The following is a 22,647-nucleotide window of genomic DNA, read 5'->3' on the forward strand; positions in this document are numbered from 1 at the left end:
CACCTATATATTTTTTATATCTCTGTATTATAATTTTGGTATAAACTATTAATATATCCACTTTATATAGGGAGGTGTTATTAAAGGATCACACACATGTTCTTTATCTTTTCATTAAAAACATTCTACTGGAGATGGACAAACCTGAAAAAGAGATGCACCTTGAGCTTCCACTGTGTGTTTAGAAAAGTCTGCTTCCCAAATCCCAGAGTGTTGTCTAGCTCAACACGGAGGATAAGGAAAGAAAGACTGTGGCGAGACTGGCGAAAAGGCATCTTCGTCATCCTCATGCAATGAACCTGGTGGCAAGAGAGGGGCTGGTCTAATCGCATCCATGTTCATACAAGGTGCTCCTGGGAACTGTGCTTGCAAATTCCTGTGTGGTGTCTGAGGTGGGGGAGGCCTGAGAAGATGCGGGGACAGTGCGGAGATCTGACAACCAGATAAATATTTCAAAGTGGGCTACACTGCGGATGTGTAAACAATAACAAGAAGACATGAAGACTCTGTCTTGCCACAGGTTAGAAATAGAAAGCTCTCCCAGAGAACGAGAATTAGTAAAAACGCCTACTACAAAAACTTACACCAAAAGCAATATATTCTGTTGCCATGCTCTTCTCAAGAGAGAGATGATCCACGTACAGTTGTGTTTTCGGAACTTTGAAAAGCGTATCAAATTCCCGTGTGCTTTTATCAGGATTGAGAACATATTTAGAAAATCAGGTGCCTGCTCTCTGTGGCCGGGCACATACACAGTCTTCTTTAACTTGATTTTTAAAAGGACTGTTTTTGAAACCATCCTTGAGCTGTCAGCGTTATATGTAGCATCTGCCCGCTGCCAAATCGACGGCGAGAGGGGGAGTGTGGAGAGGGGAGAAGTTGTCCGAGAACACAGTTTTGAAAATGATGCTGTAAAAATAGCGCTTTGGTTTTATACATCTATTGTCTCCTATGTTTCTGCTGAGATGCTTAATATCCTGACAGGCTTTAGTAATGGTGACAACACTATCAAATCATAGCATCGGGAACATGTGCAACTGGTTCTCCCTCAGTCTTTATTGTAAAATAACTGCTCTCTAGTTAAATTCTGATCCGATCTTAATTCCTGAAGGCTGGAAAGGAGAAACATTTTACTATGCAAACATTATGAGGCTTAAAATTTTAGGAGAATTATTCCCCAAATAAGTATTGACGTTTACATTCAGCGAATCTGATTTTGAAATCAGTGGATGAGAAAAACAATGAAACATCAAGCTGTTACTTTACGGTTACTTCCCCGATTATAATCATCATTTCAAATCGGTCTCCTTTGAGTTTCCTATAAATGTGCTATTTATCAAAAATTGTACCCGTCTTACATTTCCTCTGCAAATTTAATCAACAACTACTCTTTTATAATCACAAAAAAGTAGTCTGTCTGGGTGAATCTTAAATATTTACTTAATGGTATAATAAAATTAATAAGCAAGCTTATTGCCCTCAGTTTCAATGCACAGAAATTTTTGCAAGAATATTGCAAGTTCCGCTTGTCTTTGCAGGTTTTTGTATAAGACACCAAGATCGATATGGGGTTTAATCAAATGAATCACAACTGGTCATTTCAATGACAGAAAATCAGCTAAGCTGGCTATGTGGTAATATGTAAAACCCCCTCAAAAAGTCTCTAGTTATTTGCCTGAATTTTTCCCTTTTCAATTTTACATCAGTGTCATGTAGATGCAGCTTGAATGTAATAAACCTTATTTAATTACTCTTTTAGTCCGATGAAAATAAGACTACAGATTTTCAAAACGATGTGCTTCCTTTTCAAAGGTGTAAATGAATTAACATTTGCCTTTGGACCAATAAACATTTCAGTAAAAGATGTTTTACAGCATATTTTGTTAATTTCTTTGAATACATTATTAACGCAGAAAGCCCCAAGGCCCATATATTTGATTACATTTTTGTAACTTTACTTTTTCAGTTTCATTACAGCTATAGAGTCAGGCCCTACATGACTGCTACCCTGTTGCAAGTCTCACTAAGGGCATGGTCAGAAAAACACAGAGTTGCTGATGGACCTTAGTCTCTCCAGTGATCTTGACTGTGGACTCCAGGTTAAACTTCACGACATGACGGTCACGGCTGTGAATCCAGCCAGAGCCTGCAATGTCACTCATTTGGAAATGAAAATGTGACAACGATCTCTTTTTAAATGAACAACCTGTTGGGCCTGTACCTCAAATCTCTGGTGACATCCCAATCTCACCCCTGGATGTGATTTACAAAATAAAAACCAGAAAGTGGAAAGGAAGTCTTTTCATTAAGCGGTTTTAGTGGCTAGATTCCCATTCCAGAATCTGAATACCATTTTCCCAAATAAGAAACCAGATCACCTGTCTCTGTGTGCGGAGCTGGTAATCTTTTGTTCGCTGGCTTCCCCCAGCACACTTCGTATTCCGACTTTGTAACTGGCTTTTATGAAGTTTTCTTTGCTTTTAAATCAATAGCGGCATTAAGTTAATGAAAGCTGTTCAATAAACACCTAAATCGCTTATTTGCTAAAGTATACATCTATTTCCTAAGGTGTAAATCCTTCAAAACTAGAGTGCAATGCGGCAAGAGAATCTCAAGCAACTTTTCAAGTTATGTTTTTCTGATGAGCTGGCAACTAGAGGAAAGGGCTTTTAGATATCGGCCACACTTTTTGTTTTAATAACAGGAACAGGCAGTGCAGCTGCCTATGTTACAGAAGCTTGAACCTACATGACATGCAACAGGGTAAAGGCTATTAGTATCAGGGAAATAATATAGATGACCTTAAAATTTGCCCTTTGTAGAGTAGCTGTGAAGTAATTTGGTCCTGACATTCTAGGCAGCCAAGCATATACTTAGGTCCATAGAATGTAAATGGAGAGTAGGATACACCTCGGTACAAATGAGAAATAAACAGACCCAAGTTGGCCCAGGGAACAAGGAAATTTCTTTGTTCAGTAGAAGTTTCTAGATCCCTAAGGCCACCAGTCAATATAATTTTAACCAAACTGTCATTCTGCCACTGCTTACATTTAATATATTTAGGCAATTTTCACTTGAATTGGAAATTGCGTCGTGACTCAAAAGCTAAATGGTTTTTAAATTATCGGCTGTGTTGCTGAATTACGAGGACTGGCTTCTGGTGATTCCAAAGGGACAGCTAAGAAATTTCATATACTTGTGACATTTAAGGGACAATCAACGTCTCTATTAAAGTCTACAAAAATACATTTCCCCAGAAGGGTTCACGATAGCCAATCAAAGGAAAACATTAACACAATTAGCAGCACCAGGTCTCCAGACCTAATTATTTTGTTTATATGAATTACCGAAAATGCTGCTGTTTTCAGCCCAGAAGTCATTCCTTCTTCCTGGTACCTGCGTGTCTAATTGTCAAAGGAAGGATAGATTACTGTAAAATAACTGCCAAGTTGTCTTAAAAGTATCTTCTACCTTTTAAAAAGATTACGTTTAGTGTACATTAGAACAAAGCTCAAAGGGCAAGGAAAAATGATTAATTAACAAACTCAATGTAATTCGCCGGAAGCATCCCGGTTTTCCCAGTTCTCTGCACCGTGCCGTACATCCAGCCGTCGTCGATGGGCTGCACGTTGACGATGTAGTCGCCATCCCTGAAGGAGACTTCATCTTCATCCTGGGCACTGTAATCGTACATGGCTCGGTAGGTCCTCTGAGGAGGGAAAGACGGGGTCACACGATGGACAGCAAGATAGTCACAGCCGCAAATGCGGGTCGCAACAAACCAACCCACGCATAAAGTAACTATCAGGAATCTTCCCAAGCACATCTATTTCTGGAGTCCTGCAAACCAGAGCGTACTGTCTGTCCTGACTGTGTTCATCTCAAGGTTACTAGTCTGGCAAAAGACGTAATACTGGGGGCCAGAGCAAGCCGCTAAATACAATAGCTAGCCCGTCAAAAAGTAAGCTCTGAAGCAGTAAAGCCACTCCCCCAGCTTCAGATAAACCCAGACACCTTAGATTATGTAGATTCTCCACATTCTTCAGAGAACAAAACCCACCATAGTGGCAGACAGGTCCAAGTCACTGCCAAATCACTACCGTCGGTCTCCTGGCAGAGGTAATGAACTTGACTAAAAATTTTTGTTTCCTCTTAAAAATATTTAAAACAAATAAAAGAAAAAATCCATAATATACTCAATAGGTTTTTGTATCACAGTGATAGAAATCTAGCATATAAATGTCCTGAATATTTAAGTACATATAATTAAGTCCTTGTTATAATGAGGAAATTCTTTAAATGAGTTTTACTATATTTGTTTTCATTTGAGGTCAAGAGTTTAGCTAATGATATCAGACAATCTCAAAATCAATCATAGACTGAGGAAACTGGCTGAGATGCAAAGAACTTTAGAGTGAATAAAGATACCTTACTACCAGTTATAAAAAATAAGTAGGTCACAGACGTGTGACGTATAGCCCAGAAAAACAGTCAATAATATTATAATAACTTTAATGGTGCATAATCCATAAAAACACCAAATCACTATGTTGTACACCTGAAACTAATATAATATTGTAAGTCAACTACACTTCAACAAAAATACATTTTAAAAAAGGTATTTTACAAGCTTAGAAGGGCCACCTCTTTCTAAGTGCACAGGCGAAGGCCAAGGGACTGTGTCGGAAGCCTGGAGAAGCAATTTCAGCCTAAGATGCCACATTTGACTAAATGACCCGGAACACTGCTTCCAAGCCTTACATTCAGTGAATGAATCAGCACTCCAAGATTTCCAGAGGAGGACTCAAAGACATATGCTGGCTGTGTCATTTAGCTCTCAGTGGCCATTCTGATTCACTAGTTAACGTGACCAGATATTTGTGCTTTTTTTACTGAATGAAGACCGTAGTTGACAACTTCCAATCATGAGATAACAATGAGGTTATGGTACTGGTAGAGTCTTTGTATGTTTTACTGTTTGCATGTTTTCTCATCGTGCCTCCCCTTCTCAACGGTCTACCCCTATATGTCTTCCACTTCCTTAGGGAAGCCTGTAAAAATGCAACACATCATCATTTACCCTTTATATAAAAAATGTACCCTATTCAATTCAACTGTATTCTACGTGCATTTACATTCTGGAGATAAAATATGAAGACCAGGGAAGGAGGAACGCTTCAAATGGGCACTTACTAGATTTGGTGAATGCTGCATTGACCTCATGGATGACAAGCTGGTCTGATGCATGTACCCATACCCTTGAGAATGGCTTTGCTGGTAGGCTCCAGGAAGAACAGGTGCTGGGCATTAAACAGACACACACACAAAGAATCCTTAAACCGAGTCTCGAAGTACCCCTCCCAAGCCCTCAGGTGACCCCATGCTCTGCTAGACATTTCTGAAACCAAATGCCATTTTCAGTGTCATGTGAAATTTGAAGAGTGATATTGTAAGTGATCTCTAGAGCAGTATAAATGTCAGTAATTAAGGACATATACAGGTAATCAGTTTAACATGCAGTTAAATATGTTAGAAATATTTGTATTACACTATTGCAGATGCTATGTTAAAACAACACAAATACAAAACAGAAATTTCCCGCAATCCCTTAACAAGATCCTGTTTTCATTTGGCATGGGATCCTTGTAGGTATTTTCCAAAATAAAAATAAGAAATTTAAAGGAATTTACAACAAGGACCTATTGTATAGCACAGGGAATTATTCTCAATATTTTATAATAACCTATAAGGGAAACTAATCTGAAAAAGAACAGATTTACATATATATGCATAACTGAATCACTGTGCTGTACACCTGAAACTAACACAGCATTGTAAATCAACTATACTTCAATTAAAAAAAAAGAAATTTAAAGGAATTTAATTGGATTGTCAATGACAGGGTATAAGTGTTTTCACAGGATATTTAATAATGGGTGCTTTCAATATTTTGAGACATACTTTTGAGAATATTACCTTTACAAAGGTAAAATATTACTTTTGAGAATATTACCTTTACAAAGACGGTAAACATAGCATAGGTTTAGCAACAAATGTTTGTTAAGCCTTAAAAGAACATTTTACTTAGAATATTACAAATTATCCATTTTATTTTTGGCTATAAGTTAGCTGGATAGTGTTAGGAAAGCCTGAGGAACGAAACCACTTAAAGAATTTCGTAAACATTATCCTTCTATAATACATAAAAAAAGATAGTATTCACTTAGTTTGTGCTGTTCTCACCACTAATTAATGACATTCAAAAGACATAGTTCCTGTTTTGAAGAAAACTGAATTCTAGATAAACCAATACAGAAGCTACATAAAACCCTACGAAATCAGTAGTGTGTGTTTAAGTATTTGCAACCAGAATCATGGGCTATAAATGAAGGTATTTTAGTAGGCATGCCCTTCGTTGTGGTCTGAATAATTATATGATGCACTAGTAAAACTTTTATGATATACGTGCTATGAAAACCCACAATAGGTTGCCATCTTTGTTCAATCAGGTTGAGTATATAAAGTAATTATCATGGGTTGATTTATTCAGGACAGTTATAATAAAAGAATAAAGCAGATATAATTCTTGGGTATCATGAATAATTAATATTTTATAAGTGGCACACTCATTCTAATGATATATGAGAACATCAAACTTGAAAGAATTTAATCATCAGAAAATTACAAATCATTAATCTGTTCTCCAGATAATAATGATATTAGGTTAAATGGGGATTTTTTAAGTAGTTCTTGAATTAATTCATATTACAATGTTGTTACAACTGTGTTTATTTAATGTCTTTTTCGAGAAAGATCTTTACTCCGATTGTAGTATATTATAAAGTGATTAAACATCAAATATGTCAGAAAACAGCACTTTTTAACATTATCAACTCAATTTGAATATTAACATCAATAGATGTCAAGGATGTTGTCATAATTCCCTCATGAAGAAAAAATACTGGAATTCCCATAAATATCTAGACCTACTTAACTAGCTGAGTAAAAGAGCTTTTTCTTGTGTTGGAAGCTGGAAACAATGACCATTCATTTATTTACTCCCTTGACTATCAGCAAGCATTTAAGAGACTTCATGCATGCACAGAGCTTACTACCTTTCCTGTCACTTAGTAAGCTGGCATGGATGTTAACAATAATCACTGCCCACTATGCTCAAAGCATGCAGGTATAAGAGGAGTGACAAAACTAACTGCCCTCCTAGAGCAGTGATGGCCTTGGACATCTGTCCTTTGCCCAATGAAGGAAATGGCTCAGGATACTTAGGGCATTTCCTTAAATACATTATTAGTCAATGACTCCAACTGCATCCCCAGGCCAGCAGTCTTGAACTGGTTTTTAATCCATTTAAAGAAGACATTGCTTCATTATTATTTTGATCTATCTGTAAATACTTAAGATTAAATAAGTAACCCTTGACAAGTAATGAAAATAAAGAATTAAACACTTAATCCTTTGTTACACTACTTAACTATGACCTTTAAATTTTGATGTATAGAATCACGCACAACCATCTTAAAATATTTTGGGGAAAAAATGATCAGGAAAGGATAATGATGAAAAAACTCTTAAATATGTTATCTCATCAGCTGTAATGCGTTTATGTTTACACAGGTTGTGCATGATAATCCCAGTTTAGCACCCATCAGTACTGACAACTCAAGAATGTCGTTTAACAGTGTTCTCTAGATACAGAACCATAATTCAAAAAGACACATGCACCCCAATGTTCATTGCAGCACTATTTACAATAGCCAAGACATGGAAGCAACCTAAATGCTCATCAACCAATGAATGGATAAAGAAGATGTGGTACATATATACAATGGAATACTACTACTCAGCCATAAAAAAAGAAATAATGCCATTTGCAACAACATGGGTGGAAGTCAAGTAAGTCAGACAGAGAAAGACAAATATCATATGATATCACTTATATGTGGAATCTAAAAAAATGGTATAAATGAACTTATTTACAAAACAGAAATAGGATCACAGATGTAGAAAACAAACTTAAGGTACCAAAGGGGAAATGGGGGGGGCGATAAATTGGGAGATTGGGATTGACATATACACACTACTATATATAAATAGATAACTAATAAGGACCTACTGTATAGCAGAGGGAACTCTAGTCAATATTCTGTAATAACCTATATGGGAAAAGAATCTAAAAAAGAATGGATATATGTATATGTATAACTGATTCACTTTGTTGTGTACCTGAAACTAACACAACATTGTAAATCAACCATACTCCAATAAAAATTTTTTCAAAAAGAAGAAAAGTGTTCTCTAACTTTGGCTTTTAAAAATGAAAATTCATGCCTACTCAATTGTTCAAATCCGACCTTCAAAAGGAATCTGTAGCTACTGTCAAATACAGAAGGAGAAGAAGGTATTTATCCTAAACACGTGTGGGCTGGAGAGAGCAGGAGAGTTTAGAATGAGAAACCTTGTCCTTACAGTCTCTCCTCATGCCTTGATTGATTATTTCCATCTCCCTCTCTGTTTACATTATTTAACGCAAGTCTCTTTGGGGTTATCAAACTTGTTATCTACCTTATACCTGGTACAATAGAAGATATTTTAGGAAGCTCCTATTAGGACTATGAAAAATATAACTGAGAGCTCAGAGGAATCAACTTACTAAAAGCAAATCCCTATTTAAAAAGAGGCACAGACATTGCTTTTTTACTGTTGTGCTACATGAATGTTTTTTATGAAACATAGGTGAAACAAGCAAAAGGAAATTTCAGGTAATGGCTTTGGAAATTGGGTTTATTATGGATTTGGCTAAAAGATAGCTATTCCACGTGAGTATGAGACATTGTCCACAAAAATATGGAATTCAATGGGTTTTTGCAAAAGCAAGATGTTAGGCTAATTTTGCAACAAACAAGTACTTCTTATGAAAGAGAAAAACACACAGTGCCCTCCTTATTAAACTAGTGGTCAGACAGCATGAGCATTTTTTTTTTCTTTTGGCCGCACAGAGCGGCATACGGTATCTTAGTTCCCCCTGACCTGACCAGGGAATGGAACCCGCATCCCTTGCTGTGGAAGCACGGAGTCTTAACCCATGGGCATTAGTACAGATGGTGGTAAAGGTATGATGGTCTTCCAGCCCAAGAGTCTTGAGGTTGAGCAGTTTCTATTTCAATAGCATAAAAGCCACAAAACAGTGGCTTTCATTATACTAAGGCAACAACAAAACACAAAAGTGTGACAACTTTCATTTCACATTGGTAAGATTTATGGACCAGAGGTCTGGAAGATGACTAAAGCTCTGAGGGTTTCAGGCTCTATTTGAAATGTCCTATAGTGTTTATAAAACTGAAATCTCTCTTCTAGTGCACAAAAAATTCTTACATAAACAGCCAACGCTAATATTTTCTAATTAAGGCTTATTCTTATGATTGAAGGAGGTAAAGTCAAGACAAAGAAAGAAGTAAGTAGACAGGAAGATCATAAAACAGAAGGTAAAAATGGAGGAAGGAAAATTTTTAGGAGCCTTCAGAAATCTGAAACTGGAAAAATAAGGAAATACATGTAAACATACAAAGATTGGAGTAAATGAACCACAGAAATTCACCCAAATTAAAAGCAGAAAAAGCACCCCAAAAATGTCCACTCTGGGGAAGGTACCCAGAGCAGATGGGAGAAGAGAAAGAGAATTATGGAAGTGTCCTCCGTATGCCTGTGCTTTATGTATCGCCCCTTAATTAACAGAATAACTCTCTAATACAAGTGTCATTCCCACTTTATAGAATACAAATACAGAGGCTGGGAGATTAAGCAGGAAGGCATCAGAACAATCATCTCTGCGCAGTGACACCACAATAAAAGTCTCAGGTCATTACAGAAGGAGTGGAAGTTTTGACAGCCTCACAATGACCATAGGGTAATAGTATATGGCCAAACTCCAAATGCAGAACATAAAAATAAAAATGGTGCTTTACTGATGTCTTAGGTCATCTGGGGTGCGTATAAAAAAATACCACAGACTGCGGGGCTGAAACAACTGACATTTATTTCTCGCGGTTCTGGAGACTGGGCAGTCCAAGAGTAAAGGTTCAGCAGGTTTGGTGTCTGGTGAGAATCTGCTTCCTGATTCACAGAAGGCCATCTTTCTGCTGCGTCCTTACACGGCAGAAGGTGAGGGAGCTCTGTGGGGTCTCTTTCATAATGGCACTAAACCCCATTCACGAGGACTCCACCCTCATGACCTAATCGCCTGCCAAATGCTACACCTCCTAGTACTATCGTATTGGGGGTTAGGATTTCAACATATGAATTTGGGCGGGGGGACACAAGCATTAAGTCGATAGCAATTAGCTAACTATAGACACAGAATGAACAGAGAAAATAATTTTGGGGTTTTTCTCATAGGCTTACTTTTTTAAAAATCTAGAATAAGGAGAAAATCAGCCCTCGGGAATTTTCCAATGAAGAATACAAGATGCAATGAAATCAGAAATATTTTAGATATTTAGAAATATTTTAGATATTTAGAAATTCTAAAATATTTAGAAATAGATGGTTTTATCAGCTAATGCATGTCAAAGAACTTAATGAGGTTTTTTTTTTTTCCCTAGGACAGAAAAATCTCTATTTAGACAATCACAGGAAAATTGCTACTGAACGAAGACATAAACGTAAAAAAGAAAGTATGAAGATGCTGTTAGTTTTGAAGTAAATATTAAATAATGAGCTAGATCCTAACTAGATCTCATGAAGGCCATGAACCAGGTGGTTGAGCTAACTGGTAATAACATAGGCCCCTGATGTGAACCTTCTTGCTCAAATGGCTTTTGCACATGCCATCAAGAGTTCCATGCCAGGGCCGCAAGTCCTCGTGGCCTCTGATTCTCTCCACAAGCTACAGTGGGGACTAAATCCACAACAATTATGCCTAATCCAGCAACAGGATGCTATTTTTTAATCTGAGAGAATTCCTAGCACTATAGAAAATGCTTTTCCGTCCCTGCAGTAAACAGAAACAAGCCAGACTGCCTCTAGGTTTTAGTTGTTGGTTTTTAATGATAAGCTGTGAATAGACAACTGCCTGAGAAACAGCCTTGCTACATAAGAAACTATGAATAAACAGACTTTAACATAAAAGTGAAACCAACCATCTACCACTGAGTTAAAACCACCAAGTTTTAGAGACAGGCATAGTCATCACTGTGATATGAAACATTGCTCAAACTTTGGAAGCCATATGTAAAAATAAAAGCAATCATTACTATATCATATTTTACATTTTCAGCTCCAGTGTGGGCCATGAACTGTGGGAAGGAAAGGAGGAGAGAGGAGGATTCAGGTACTTGCAGTGAGTTTCAACCCTGGCTGCATATTAAATTCACCTGGGATGTTTTAAAACCATGCTATGTCCAGGTCCCCCAGATTAAATCAGAGTCTCTGAGGTGGGACTGGGAGGGAGTGGACACTGGTGTTTTATTTTTTAAATCTTCCAAGTGATTCAAATGGGCAGCCACGATGAAGAACAACTAAGCTACTGCTGGTGTCCTTCTTCTCCACCTGACACAAATTTAGAGGCACATGTGATCCTATTTATGCTACTCCCAAATTCCCTCTCTCTCCCTGCAATGGACTAAATGTCTGTATCCTCACAAATTCATATGTTGAAATCCTAACCGCCCCCCCTACAATGTGATGGTCTTTGGAGGTGGGGCCTTTGGGTGATTAGGTCATGAGGGTGGAGCCCTCATGAATGGGATAAGTGTCCTTATGAGAAGAGGCCAGAGAGTTAGCTAGCTTTCCTTCTATCACGTGAGGACACAAGGAGAAGATAGCAGTCTGCAGCCAAGAAGAGGGCCCTCCGCAGACCTGGCCATGCTAGCACCCTCATCTCTGCCTTCCAGCCTCCAGGACTGTGAGAAATAAATATGTGTTGTTTCTAATCCACCCAGTCTATGGTGTTCTGTTATAGCAGCTGAAGAAGCTAAAGCACACACACACACCATGACTTTTTTCTACTTGTGGAGGAAAATGTTTAACCCAGGGCTCAAGAAGCAACCGGGGATTGTGGGAAGAAAGCTGAGCCACGAGGAAGCTCACCACAGGATAACTGGGCAGGGTGGGGGGGGGGGGCTACCATTTGACACTCCTGGTGAGGCAAGAGCTACGTGGCACCAGCAATGGCGGGGGGGACTAATAAAGTCCCCACTTCCAGGTCACCATCTGAGAGGAAAGGGAGACTGGGCAGCCAAGAACCATCTTTGCAATAATAAAGCCTCCCTTTCCTCCCCAGAGAAGACTTGCTTCCTAACCAGGTTGATACAGACAATGTCTCCCTGTTGGGCAGGTTTGCTAGTGGTCCCCTTACACGATTGCGAGTTTCCTGAGCTTAGCACTTCTCAGCTGTGACAAAGATCCACTGTGTGCTCAGCATCTACCTGCACTTGCTCCCATGACCCACCGGCCACGGTCTTCCTTGGAACTCAGGGGGTGGAGGGGCAAGGGGAACTGTGGCCACATGAAGCCCATGCTGCCTGCTGTGTCGTGGGTATAAAGGTTTCTTTGTTTTCTTACCAGCTGGGCTTATGAAGTGTGGTGAGACAGCCCTGCAGCTACACCGCACTTAGGGATTGCTTGATCGCTTGATTTAACAGTAGCAATCTGTGATTATATTTTCTTTTGTGTGTGATGTTTTCCTGGAGGTAATCGTTAACCTCTTTTATTATTTGCAGGGTTCTAGGCATTTGGGATACATTTTTAAAAATATCTTTGCAAAATCAAAAATTATCTCTCAAGCCAATGCTATATTCCTAACAATTTCTCCTTCTAGACTCCCACGTCATCTTTGTTTTAATTTTCCAGTCTTTTATGAATTTTATTACTATAAAGTACCGCAAACCTCCTTTAAGAAAACGCAGTACACGTGAAGATGTTTAAGCACCTAGGTATGCGCTTCTGTGAACCTTAATGAGGGAAAGATGTAACATAGGATTCCCAAGGAATACAAAATATGAATATGATAAAATTTGAATAATATAAATGAAATGCTTACAACTAGGAGGACTAACTCAGTTTGCTTGGAACTTTCTCGGGTTTCACACTGAAGGTTCTGCTTCCCAGGAACCTCCTTAGTCTTGGGCAAATTGGCACGGTCGGTCCCTCTCCTTATGCCATGCGGGGGCCCTGTGCCTAGAGTGTCACATGTGTGAGCTGGTGGAATCGTCACCCTTTGACAGATGGTAAATGCCCATTTCACAGACAGAGAGTCTGAAGGTTAGCAAGATTCATAACTTGGTCAAAAATATCAGAGCTATGAGGAGCTAGTATTTAAATGCCAACAGTCTGACTCCAGAAACCAAACTCTGGGCTGTACCACACCAAAATGATCATGGAAGAAATGACAAGATAGCATGAGGTTAATTTACAAATAAGCATTGTGAATTCAGAAATGTGGAAGAGCGCTATGGTCTGGAGAGGAGCTTCTAGGAGCGGGGAGGACCCGACCTGAAGTCGGAAGAGTCAGCATCAACCATGCACTCCTGCCAGTGGGGCAGAAAGGAGTTAGAGGGAGGGAAAGAAGAAAGAAAGAGGTTTAATGGAGAGATATGCAAAGCAGGCTTCTTATGCTCACAGGGGCAACTCTAGTTGTCACTGACTTTTCTGTGGTAAACTCTGGGGTACAAACCCCCCAAAAAGTTTCTGTGTCTGTGGTTGATGAGGTGTGTCAGGACATCCCTGGAAGGAATCATAGTGAGAACAATTCATTCACTTTTGGAAAAGCAAGCTCAAATCACAGACAGTAGCATCACTTCTGAAGCAATGGCTTTTAGGTTTCTTCTAAGGGTCATTCTGGCATCTGATAATTCTCTGGAGTGTGTGTGTGCACACATGTTTAACCTTTGCTGCTTCTTCCCATTGCCAATACTATCCTACGTTACCTAGGGCGCTCGTCATTCAGTCACCTCATCCTGTATGAATGATTTCAGGTCTATGTTCAAATCACGTCTCCTAGTAGGAATCAACCACTTTCCCACTGAGCAGCAAAGACCCCCATCATGACGCCACCGAACAATTTTCAAGGTCATTCTGTAGAAACTGCCTGAAAAATGTCACTCTCTTGAGTCATTGTCAGCATAGTGACAAGCTCTACTCCCACAGACATTCCAAGAATCTAGCTGAAAATACAATGAAGTCCAGGAGACTATTTAACTATTTTCTTCCCTAAACTTAAATGATAGACTTATAATGTTGCTTCAATCAAATATAAGTTGGCTATTTAAAGATTCCTAATTACCTGTTAACTGCAAAAGGAAACATATATAGGTTATGTACTTTTTAGAACCATGCATACATACATTACATCTCACCATTTCATTTATATATTTGGCTTAGTTGTCTCAAGCAAGAACTTCTAAAATATTGTTTTGGGACTCTGCAATTCCTAAATGTTGAAAAAGACACAAAGTTAGTTATATTTTAAATTATCTGCCAGTTACACTTAATTACTCTCGAAAGCCCAGAAAAGCAGTACGTTTTGATTTCAAAGCTGTTTTTTCTCTAGAAAACGTTAAGTCTGTGGATGTTCTCTGACAGAACCGAGCTAAGACGTAATGTGGTTTGAATAGAAATAGAGCACTTTGGATTGAAGAATGCCGGCTATTTTGCTTCAGAATAATCTAGCCAATTTACTCCTACATTTAGATTTGAATTTCAACTTGCGTAGTTTTTTTCTCAGATTTATTTCTAATTTTTAGCTATCAAAGCCAGAATAAACTCCCCAACTTGTAACCGTAACCCAACCGTAAATACGAGCAGGTCTGTCACTGATGGAAAAGGAAATAATTTCTGCCCCAGATTAGAGAGTCTTTAATATTCTCATGGCACAAAATCCATATGGCATGTATCTGTGTCTACAGGCATATGTACACGATCCCTCAAAACAAGTCAGAAGGGCTTCCCTGGTGGCGCAGTGGTTGAGAGTCCCCCTGCCGATGCGGGGGACGCGGGTTCGTGCCCCGGTCCGGGAAGATCCCACATGCCGCGGAGCGGCTGGGCCCGTGAGCCGTGGCCGCTGAGCCTGCGCGTCCGGAGCCTGTGCTCTGCAACGGGAGAGGCCGCAAAAGTGAGAGGCCCGCGTACCGCAAAAACAAAACAAAACAAAAAAAACAACTCAAAAAAGAAAATAAAGTAATGTACAGTGTAGATATAGATATGTATGTGGTTTCCTGACAAGGACTATATAATTTGGGGCAGTTCTTTGATAAGATGAAAGCAATAGGATAGCAGGTAGATGGGGACGCTGTTTCCATTTAGGTAAGCCATACCACCGAGACTAGCTTTTACACACAAATTATGCCATGACTGAAAAGTCAGCTCATAGCAAATCCCAATTTTCCTCAGTGACCACGACTGCTGGTATTGTGTAAATCAGTCTTATACAGCAAGATTCATCATCATTCAAGTACAGTGAAAGAAAATCTCATGACACTATTGAAGAGGTAATTCTGTAAATACTTGCTGGATCGATATACATAATATATTCTCAAAGACTTAAAACTGGACTATGCATTTAGTTTATTCTCGCACTAATCAATTCAGATACTGACCCTTAAGGAATACCATCAATCCACGAGGAGTTCTTGAATAGTTTTACATGAGACTCCCCTAGCAATAACCCACACTAAATATCACATCTAGACATGTCTCAGTATTGATTACGTTTGTGAATGAGCAGGTATATTTTCTTCAGCCAATGAACATTTATGAAACTGACTCAATGTGTTCCTGACATGATTTGAAGACAGGGACATGTGGGGAAATGAGTGTTAAAGGATTGTCTGGCTTTCCCAGAGCCCAAGCTCTAAGTTCAAGGTGAGTGGCAGGGACTGGTGAAATAGGCAGGTATGAAGAGTCACAGGCAGGTAGGGAGGTGAGCAACGGGTCATTGTGATCAAAGGCACACAAGGGTAAGGACCTTGAAACAGGGTCTAGGAAAGAGCTTGACAGCGAGACTAGTAAACAATAAGTTCGGTACACGTGGGCCAGGTAGATGGCATAAGATAAAGATCAAGAACCAGAATGTATGAGAAACGCAGCATGGACAGATCAGGAAGATTTGGGGGGAGGGAGATCAGACAATAAGGAATAGGAAGTCTGGTCACAAGAGAAACAGCACGTGACAACGAGGCCAGGCAACAGGAGCTAATGAGCAAAGAAAGGCAGAAACTCGATACATCGCCCAGCTGTATCAGCCCGTGGACATCTTAAGTAGTTCCTGTAAAGTCAGGATCCAACCCTCATGACCTACTAGCCTGGGGCTTGGGGCGGGAGGATGTGGGCACCTAGATGAAATAGGAAGTTGGGGGAGAACAGGGAAATTCGTGACTACAAAGATAACATTAAGACTTGACTGTTTGATGTGTAAGACAGAAATGTAAATATACGTACACTCAGTCTAGTATCCAACCTGGACATCAATTTTGATCCATAAAAAACAAAAACTACCATTTCCACTGCCAATGTTTAACAGTACCTAATAATAAATAATAAACAAAATAAGAAATAAAAATCCAAGAATACCTATTCGCTCCTTTACATGTATGCCACTTACGATTTATAAAGCTCTTCCAAAGTTTACTCATTTGACACATATGCTATAGCCACATTTATATCCTTCCCTTCTCTTTTTCCCAATCAGCTCAGCTTCACAGGAAATATATTTTTAAAGTTTTATTGTTTGCTACTTTAAGTGTCAGATGGTTCTCCTTCAGACACATATGGAACCCTTTGATTTAATTTTGGCAAATCAATGAAAGACACATGTGCATCTTGGAACAAGTGCTATTCATTAGTATTTGATCCTTTCCCCAACTTCACACTCAGAAAAGGAAACTTATGACGTTTCTTTCATTCCAAGTCTATTGATACTAGGAATATGAGCTTCTCTAAGGACTTCAAGTTCAGTCAGTCCTGAACCTTTTTCTTGGGGGAGTAACAGAACTAACTAAAAGTTTCTAACAATTTACATTGTGTGCTTCTTTTCTAGGCTAGATGTACTGCCTAGATGGCTAAATATAATTGTCATATTCTACTAATTGGATTTCATATTATAAAGGAATCATTTGTTTTCCTATAGATTAGTTTTAATCACAGAAATTTTGTATTTCAATCATCAACTCCTTAAATCTTCCTAAACTTAAATGAAGATACTAAACCATCACTTTTTTGACAGATGCTAGCAAAATTCTCAAATTTCGATCGGAAATAACAGTCAAATATAGAAGGGAAATAATACAACTGGGATTCTCGTACTGAATGTATTTTATTTACAGAAGTCAGGCTGGGAAGGAGTTGGATTTTTTTCAAGGGATTGGGGGTTGTCAATCAGTAATCAGAAAATGGAATTAGTGGCGAATATAGAATTACTGGATAGTTTATTTCAAATGATGGCAAAGAGTTTAAAATTTGGAGTGTATTTTCTTGTAGGTTGTTCTGGTTATCTAATTTTAAAATTGAAAATCACCAAAAGCCAATAACATGAACTTGGGACAGAATGGCGTCTATAAATCATAAGACATAGATTTTCAATGGCAAAAGAGAATCAACAGAAAAATTAATGTGAATACTGGGCAAAGGATTATGACTTTATGGACACTTGTCATATTAAAAGAGATTTGGAAACAGTGCTGGTTGGACACAATCCATCCCTTTCAAAATATATTAGTAGTTTATTATTGTGCCTGCGTTTAACATTTCTGTTCCCAGTTTCATTGCAAATTCAGCTTTTAATGACAGCTACTGCCCTTAGGAGCTTAAGGCAGATCCTAGCGGTCTTCGCTGAGCCTAGGAAAGCGATGGCTTGCTTTTGCTCTTCGCTGAGCACCCACGGTCCTGTGCCAGGCTCTGGAAGGAAAGCCACATGGTACATTCTATTCTCTATCTCCATGGAGCTCATGATTGAACAATAAACTAGAGTACACTGAGACGGAAGCCATGAAAGGTATAAATTTCAGAATTCTGATGGGCACTTCTACGCTATTGAGTCCCTACTGAGGACAGACGTCCTCAATAAACAAACAAAACACTGAGAGAGAAGTATTTATACGAGAACGGAAGTGTTAACGTAGGAATAATTTACTGATTTCTTGGTTCTGAAAGGTAATTAGCTGACTCAGGTTTTGTAATAAACACAGGTCACAATGTTACATGCTGGTGATAATCCTTCATGACTGCTTTTTAAAAAGTTATAATAAGGATTATTATTGCACTGTTACTCTCAGGTCAAAGTAACTTTAATTAGACACTAATAAAGACTAATGCCAAGTTTTAGTGAGTTAACACATGCAACAAAGCTGTTTCTTTATATTTCAGATCAGATTTAATTTGAATATATTTATATATTTAACAATATTTACTGAGTGTCTAATACAAGTACTGTTCTAGGTGCTAGATATAGAATAGAGAAGCAAGCATGCGGAAAGAGTCTGTTCTAACAGAGTTGATATTCTGGGGGAAACATAGACACTACACAAACTAATTAATACATAATGAAATGTCAGGTAGTAAAAAAGAGTTATGAATCCTACTCAGAAGTAGGATTGCTGGACCAGATCTGGAACATTTTGGAGAACCTCCATACTGTTTTCCATAGTGGCTGCACCATTCTACATCCCCACCAACAGTGTGTGAGAGTTCCAATTTCTCCACTTCATCACCAACTCTTATCTTTTTTTGGTTTTGGTTTTGTTTTGGTAATAGCCATCCTAACAGATGAGGTGATATCTCATTTGATCTTGAAGAGATCTGCATTTCACTGATCTCTAAGAGACATCTGTAGTCCCTTGTTCACTGCAGCCAGACGTGCATGCAACCCAAATGACTACTGGCAGGTGAATGGAAAAAGAAACTGTGGTATACACACACAATGGACTATTATCCAGCCTTAAAAAAGAAGGAAATCATGCCATTTGCGACAACATGGATGAACCTACAGGACATTATACTACGCACACAGAAGGGCAAATACTGCATGATTCTACTTAGATGAGGTAACTAAAACAGTCAAACTCATAGAGCAAAGAATAGAATGGCAGTTGCTAAGGGCTGGGGGGTTAACATGCTCTTTCCTTATTTTTACTGTTAGGTATTTTCTATTTTCTTTCCATTCTTGAAGAGGCAACTTTCTTTCTCTTTCACCAAACGTGTACCTCACGTACTTTCCAACACCTCTTTCAATACTTACTTCCCGGGCTTCCCTGGTGGTGCAGGGGCTCAAGATATGCCAAAACACACCAGGTTTCCAATGTGCTGTGTTCTCTCTCATATGCTACCTCTCTTCCTAAAACACTTCTTTCCCATTTCTCTGCCTGGCTAATTCTAACTCTTTATATTACTCTATCATAATGCCTTCCTGAGCACAATGGATGTATGTATCTGGTTCACCCACTAGAATGCAAGTTCTCTGAAAACAATAAGTATATTTTTTGTTGCTGTTGTTTCCAGCATCTCACACATATGGGAAATACTGGATAAATGTTTGGTGAATAAACAGATGGAGTTATGGGTGTTTACCAGGGCTACTGGCTACCTAATTGGTGCACTGCCCTCTTGTCACGCCTATGGACAACAACTGAGAGTTCCAGGATGTACTGAAGCACCTCTTGCAACCTAACCTCTTTTGAGGACATATTACATGGGATGGGGTGCTATAAGCACAGCACAGCTGGGGCTGTCCTAGAACTCAGAAACTTGTTTTCCACCAGTTAAGGCAGGACTAGGTCATACCAATAAGATTCTTTCACAGCAGAATGGAAAAGTTCACAAGGTTGGAACACTGACAATGTCTGCTTTGAAAAGTGCATCTGGTTTTCCTCCCCATCACACCCCCATCCACTTTACGCTCCAGAGGAAAACAGAAACACATAAAATACCTGAAGCAAAAAACTGAACCCAAGTTCAAACTGAGAAGGGTAAATATTGGGTGAGATGGCAAACACATGAGAATACCAGCGATACAAAACACTGTGAATTAAGGAAAACCAAAGGAATACAAAGCAGTACCAGAAGGCAAATACATGTTGCTGGTAAGTGCCCTAAAGACAAACACAGAGATCAAAGAAAACCTCACAGTGAAATAAGCAGAAACCATCAGGATTGTTTCCACTCAAGGAACTGTGTGTCAAGTGAAAATAAGTTAACCTAATCTAATACCAAAAGTCAATAAAGGTAATTTCAAATAATACTATGCAAGAATCGAAACAAAATTAGATGAAATTGAAATAAAACCCTCCTTTATTGAATCGAAGTAACACAGTAGATAGGGAAAATGCAAACCCTTCGGTAATGTAATACCTCAGATAGTAGACCCAAAACTAAAGAAAGTCCAAAATAATCACATAAGACAATGAAAATATTCAGCAATCAAAGCAAGATGGGAAAACATCATGAGAAATGCATAACTAAAACAATGATAAAAATGTAAAGGAGAAGGCTTTTATGTTAATGCTCATGAAAACCAAATGTGAATGATGAAAACTCTGTACTCCTGCCTCAAGGAAATGAGCTGATTGTTTAACCCTTCGTCCTAACAAGCTAAATTTCCTGTAACTCAGAAAAAAGGACCCTGAAACTATGACTCTCATAACTGCCCAGCCATTTAATTCAAAAAGTAAAACAGGTCACCTTCAGGACATAAACACATTCTCATACATAGAAAGAAGAGAAAGAAAAAGGAGTTTATTTAATTCATGGCACTTAGCTTAGGAAATGTAAAGTATCTTAGAAGAGAAAAGCTACTTGTTCTACATCCTTCTTGTCACAGATGTGGAATCCGAGCTTGATAAGGTTAGGTGACCGCCTGAGAACCCAGACCAAGCAGTGGGAGAGCAGGATGGTCTCTTGCCCCCACACAGTGTTCTGTCCACCACGGGACCGCGCTGCCACACACGTCACCTCAAAGGCGGGAAGACGGCCCAACATTAAAGGACACCTTTCTAGGACATAACACATTTTATCATATAAAATTCCAATCTAAATTTAAAGAAATCAATAAAATCTGGAAAAAAGGGCTTCCCTGGTGGCACAGTGGTTAAGAATCCGCCTGCCAATGAAGGCGACATGGGTTCAAGCCCTGGTCCAGGAAGATCCCACATGCCGCGAAGCAATGAAGCCCGTGTACCACAACTGCTGAGCCTGTGCTCTAGAGTCTGCGAGCCACAACTACTGAACCCACGCATCTAGAGCCCGTGCTCCGCAACAAGAGAAGCCACCGCAATGAGAAGCCCGCGCACTGCAACAAAGAGTAGCCCCTGCTCGCCGCAACTAGAGAAAGCCTGCGCACAGCAACGAAGACCCAATGCAGCCAAAAATAAATAAGTAAAGTAAATAAATTTTTAAAAATCATATTAAAAAGCTATTAATGAGATTTAAAATAATTGTAAGAAAAAAAGATGGCATCTCTCAATACGAACATTACCTGTTTTTCTTCATCTTACCACTAACAAGTATTGTTCTAAAATTCTTTCCAATTTCTAGAATAGTATTTAAATAAATGCATATGATTAACTAAGGACAGTAAAGGTTTTCATCAAACAGCTGTCATCACCATAAAAGTTTCCTCCTTCTATGGAGTCACTCAGCATCTCATTACCAGGGCCCAGTGTAATACACATGTCAAAGGGGACCCCAAATTTCAAAGCAACCAAGACATCATGGATACTACTTCTTTGCCTCCCGACCAGAAAAGAAAATACCCTGGGAATGTTTCCACTTTAGGGGTTTTTTGTTCAGCTATGCTTTAATGTCACTGAAACATATCAAAACATCATCAAAACAAAAATGGAAGAATTTTCTTGAAAGGCTTCCACAATAGAATTTTAATTTTTAAAAAAACTCACATGTATTTGTATATTCAGTTCTAATTTTTAAGATATTAATTTTTGTACACCTACAATTATTACAATGTATTACTACAATAATACAATGTTGTATGTCAATTATATTTCAATTTGTTTAAAAAGTGAAGTGGCATGAGTGGAAAAAAATATTACTTTGACCATTTCATTCATTCACCAGATATTTGCTGAGTGCTTATTCTAAGAGCTGGAGATAGAGTAGTATACAAAATAGTCAATATCCCAGCCATTGTGGGGCGTCTATCCCAGTGAGGCAGAGGCAGACAAGCAGATAAACGAATAAATACATATTTCAGGTGTCAAGTGCTATGAAGAAAGAGTAAAGGGACAGACAGAATGGGAAGGGGTGCTGTCTTATCTCTGGTAGTTAGAGAGGGTCTCTCTGATAAAGTGACATCTGAGCAGAAACATGAAGCAAAACGGATCCAGGCAAGCACATGCCTTGGGTGTGGCAGGAGGGTGAGTGTTCCAAGCAGGGGGAACAGCAGATGTGAAGGCCCAGGGTGGGTGCTTTCTTGGAAGATGTGAGTAAAGCAGGGAGACCGGGATGGCGGGAGTGGATGAGTCTACCGAAAATGGAAGCAAATGGTTCAGAGCGGCAGTCAGGGCTCATATCAGGTGCAGGCCCTGGAAGGCAACGGTAAGGATTTGGGATATACCCCGAATGAAATGGTAGCAAAAGAATGACATGATCTAACTTGTGTTTCAAAGAGATGCTCTGGTTGCCACGTGG

General features: G+C 38.9%; 1 protein-coding gene across 1 annotated transcript in view; it reads right to left on the reverse strand.

Moving 5' to 3' along the window:
• Positions 1-2,772: 2,772 nt before the first annotated feature.
• NEBL (nebulette) overlaps positions 2,773-22,647 on the reverse strand; it is a gene marked incomplete at its 5' end in the record, with an annotated part of 104,593 nt that continues 84,718 nt past the window's right edge. Inside the window, 2 exons of the mRNA XM_082647565.1 lie at positions 2,773-3,709; positions 5,194-5,300. Coding sequence (XP_082503691.1) covers positions 3,533-3,709; positions 5,194-5,300 — 284 coding nt within the window. The 3' untranslated portion in view covers positions 2,773-3,532. The remainder of the gene's footprint in view (positions 3,710-5,193; positions 5,301-22,647) is intronic.

The sequence above is a fragment of the Grampus griseus genome (assembly GCF_964374135.1).
Source record: "Grampus griseus genome assembly, chromosome: 2".
Taxonomy (NCBI): domain Eukaryota; kingdom Metazoa; phylum Chordata; class Mammalia; order Artiodactyla; family Delphinidae; genus Grampus; species Grampus griseus.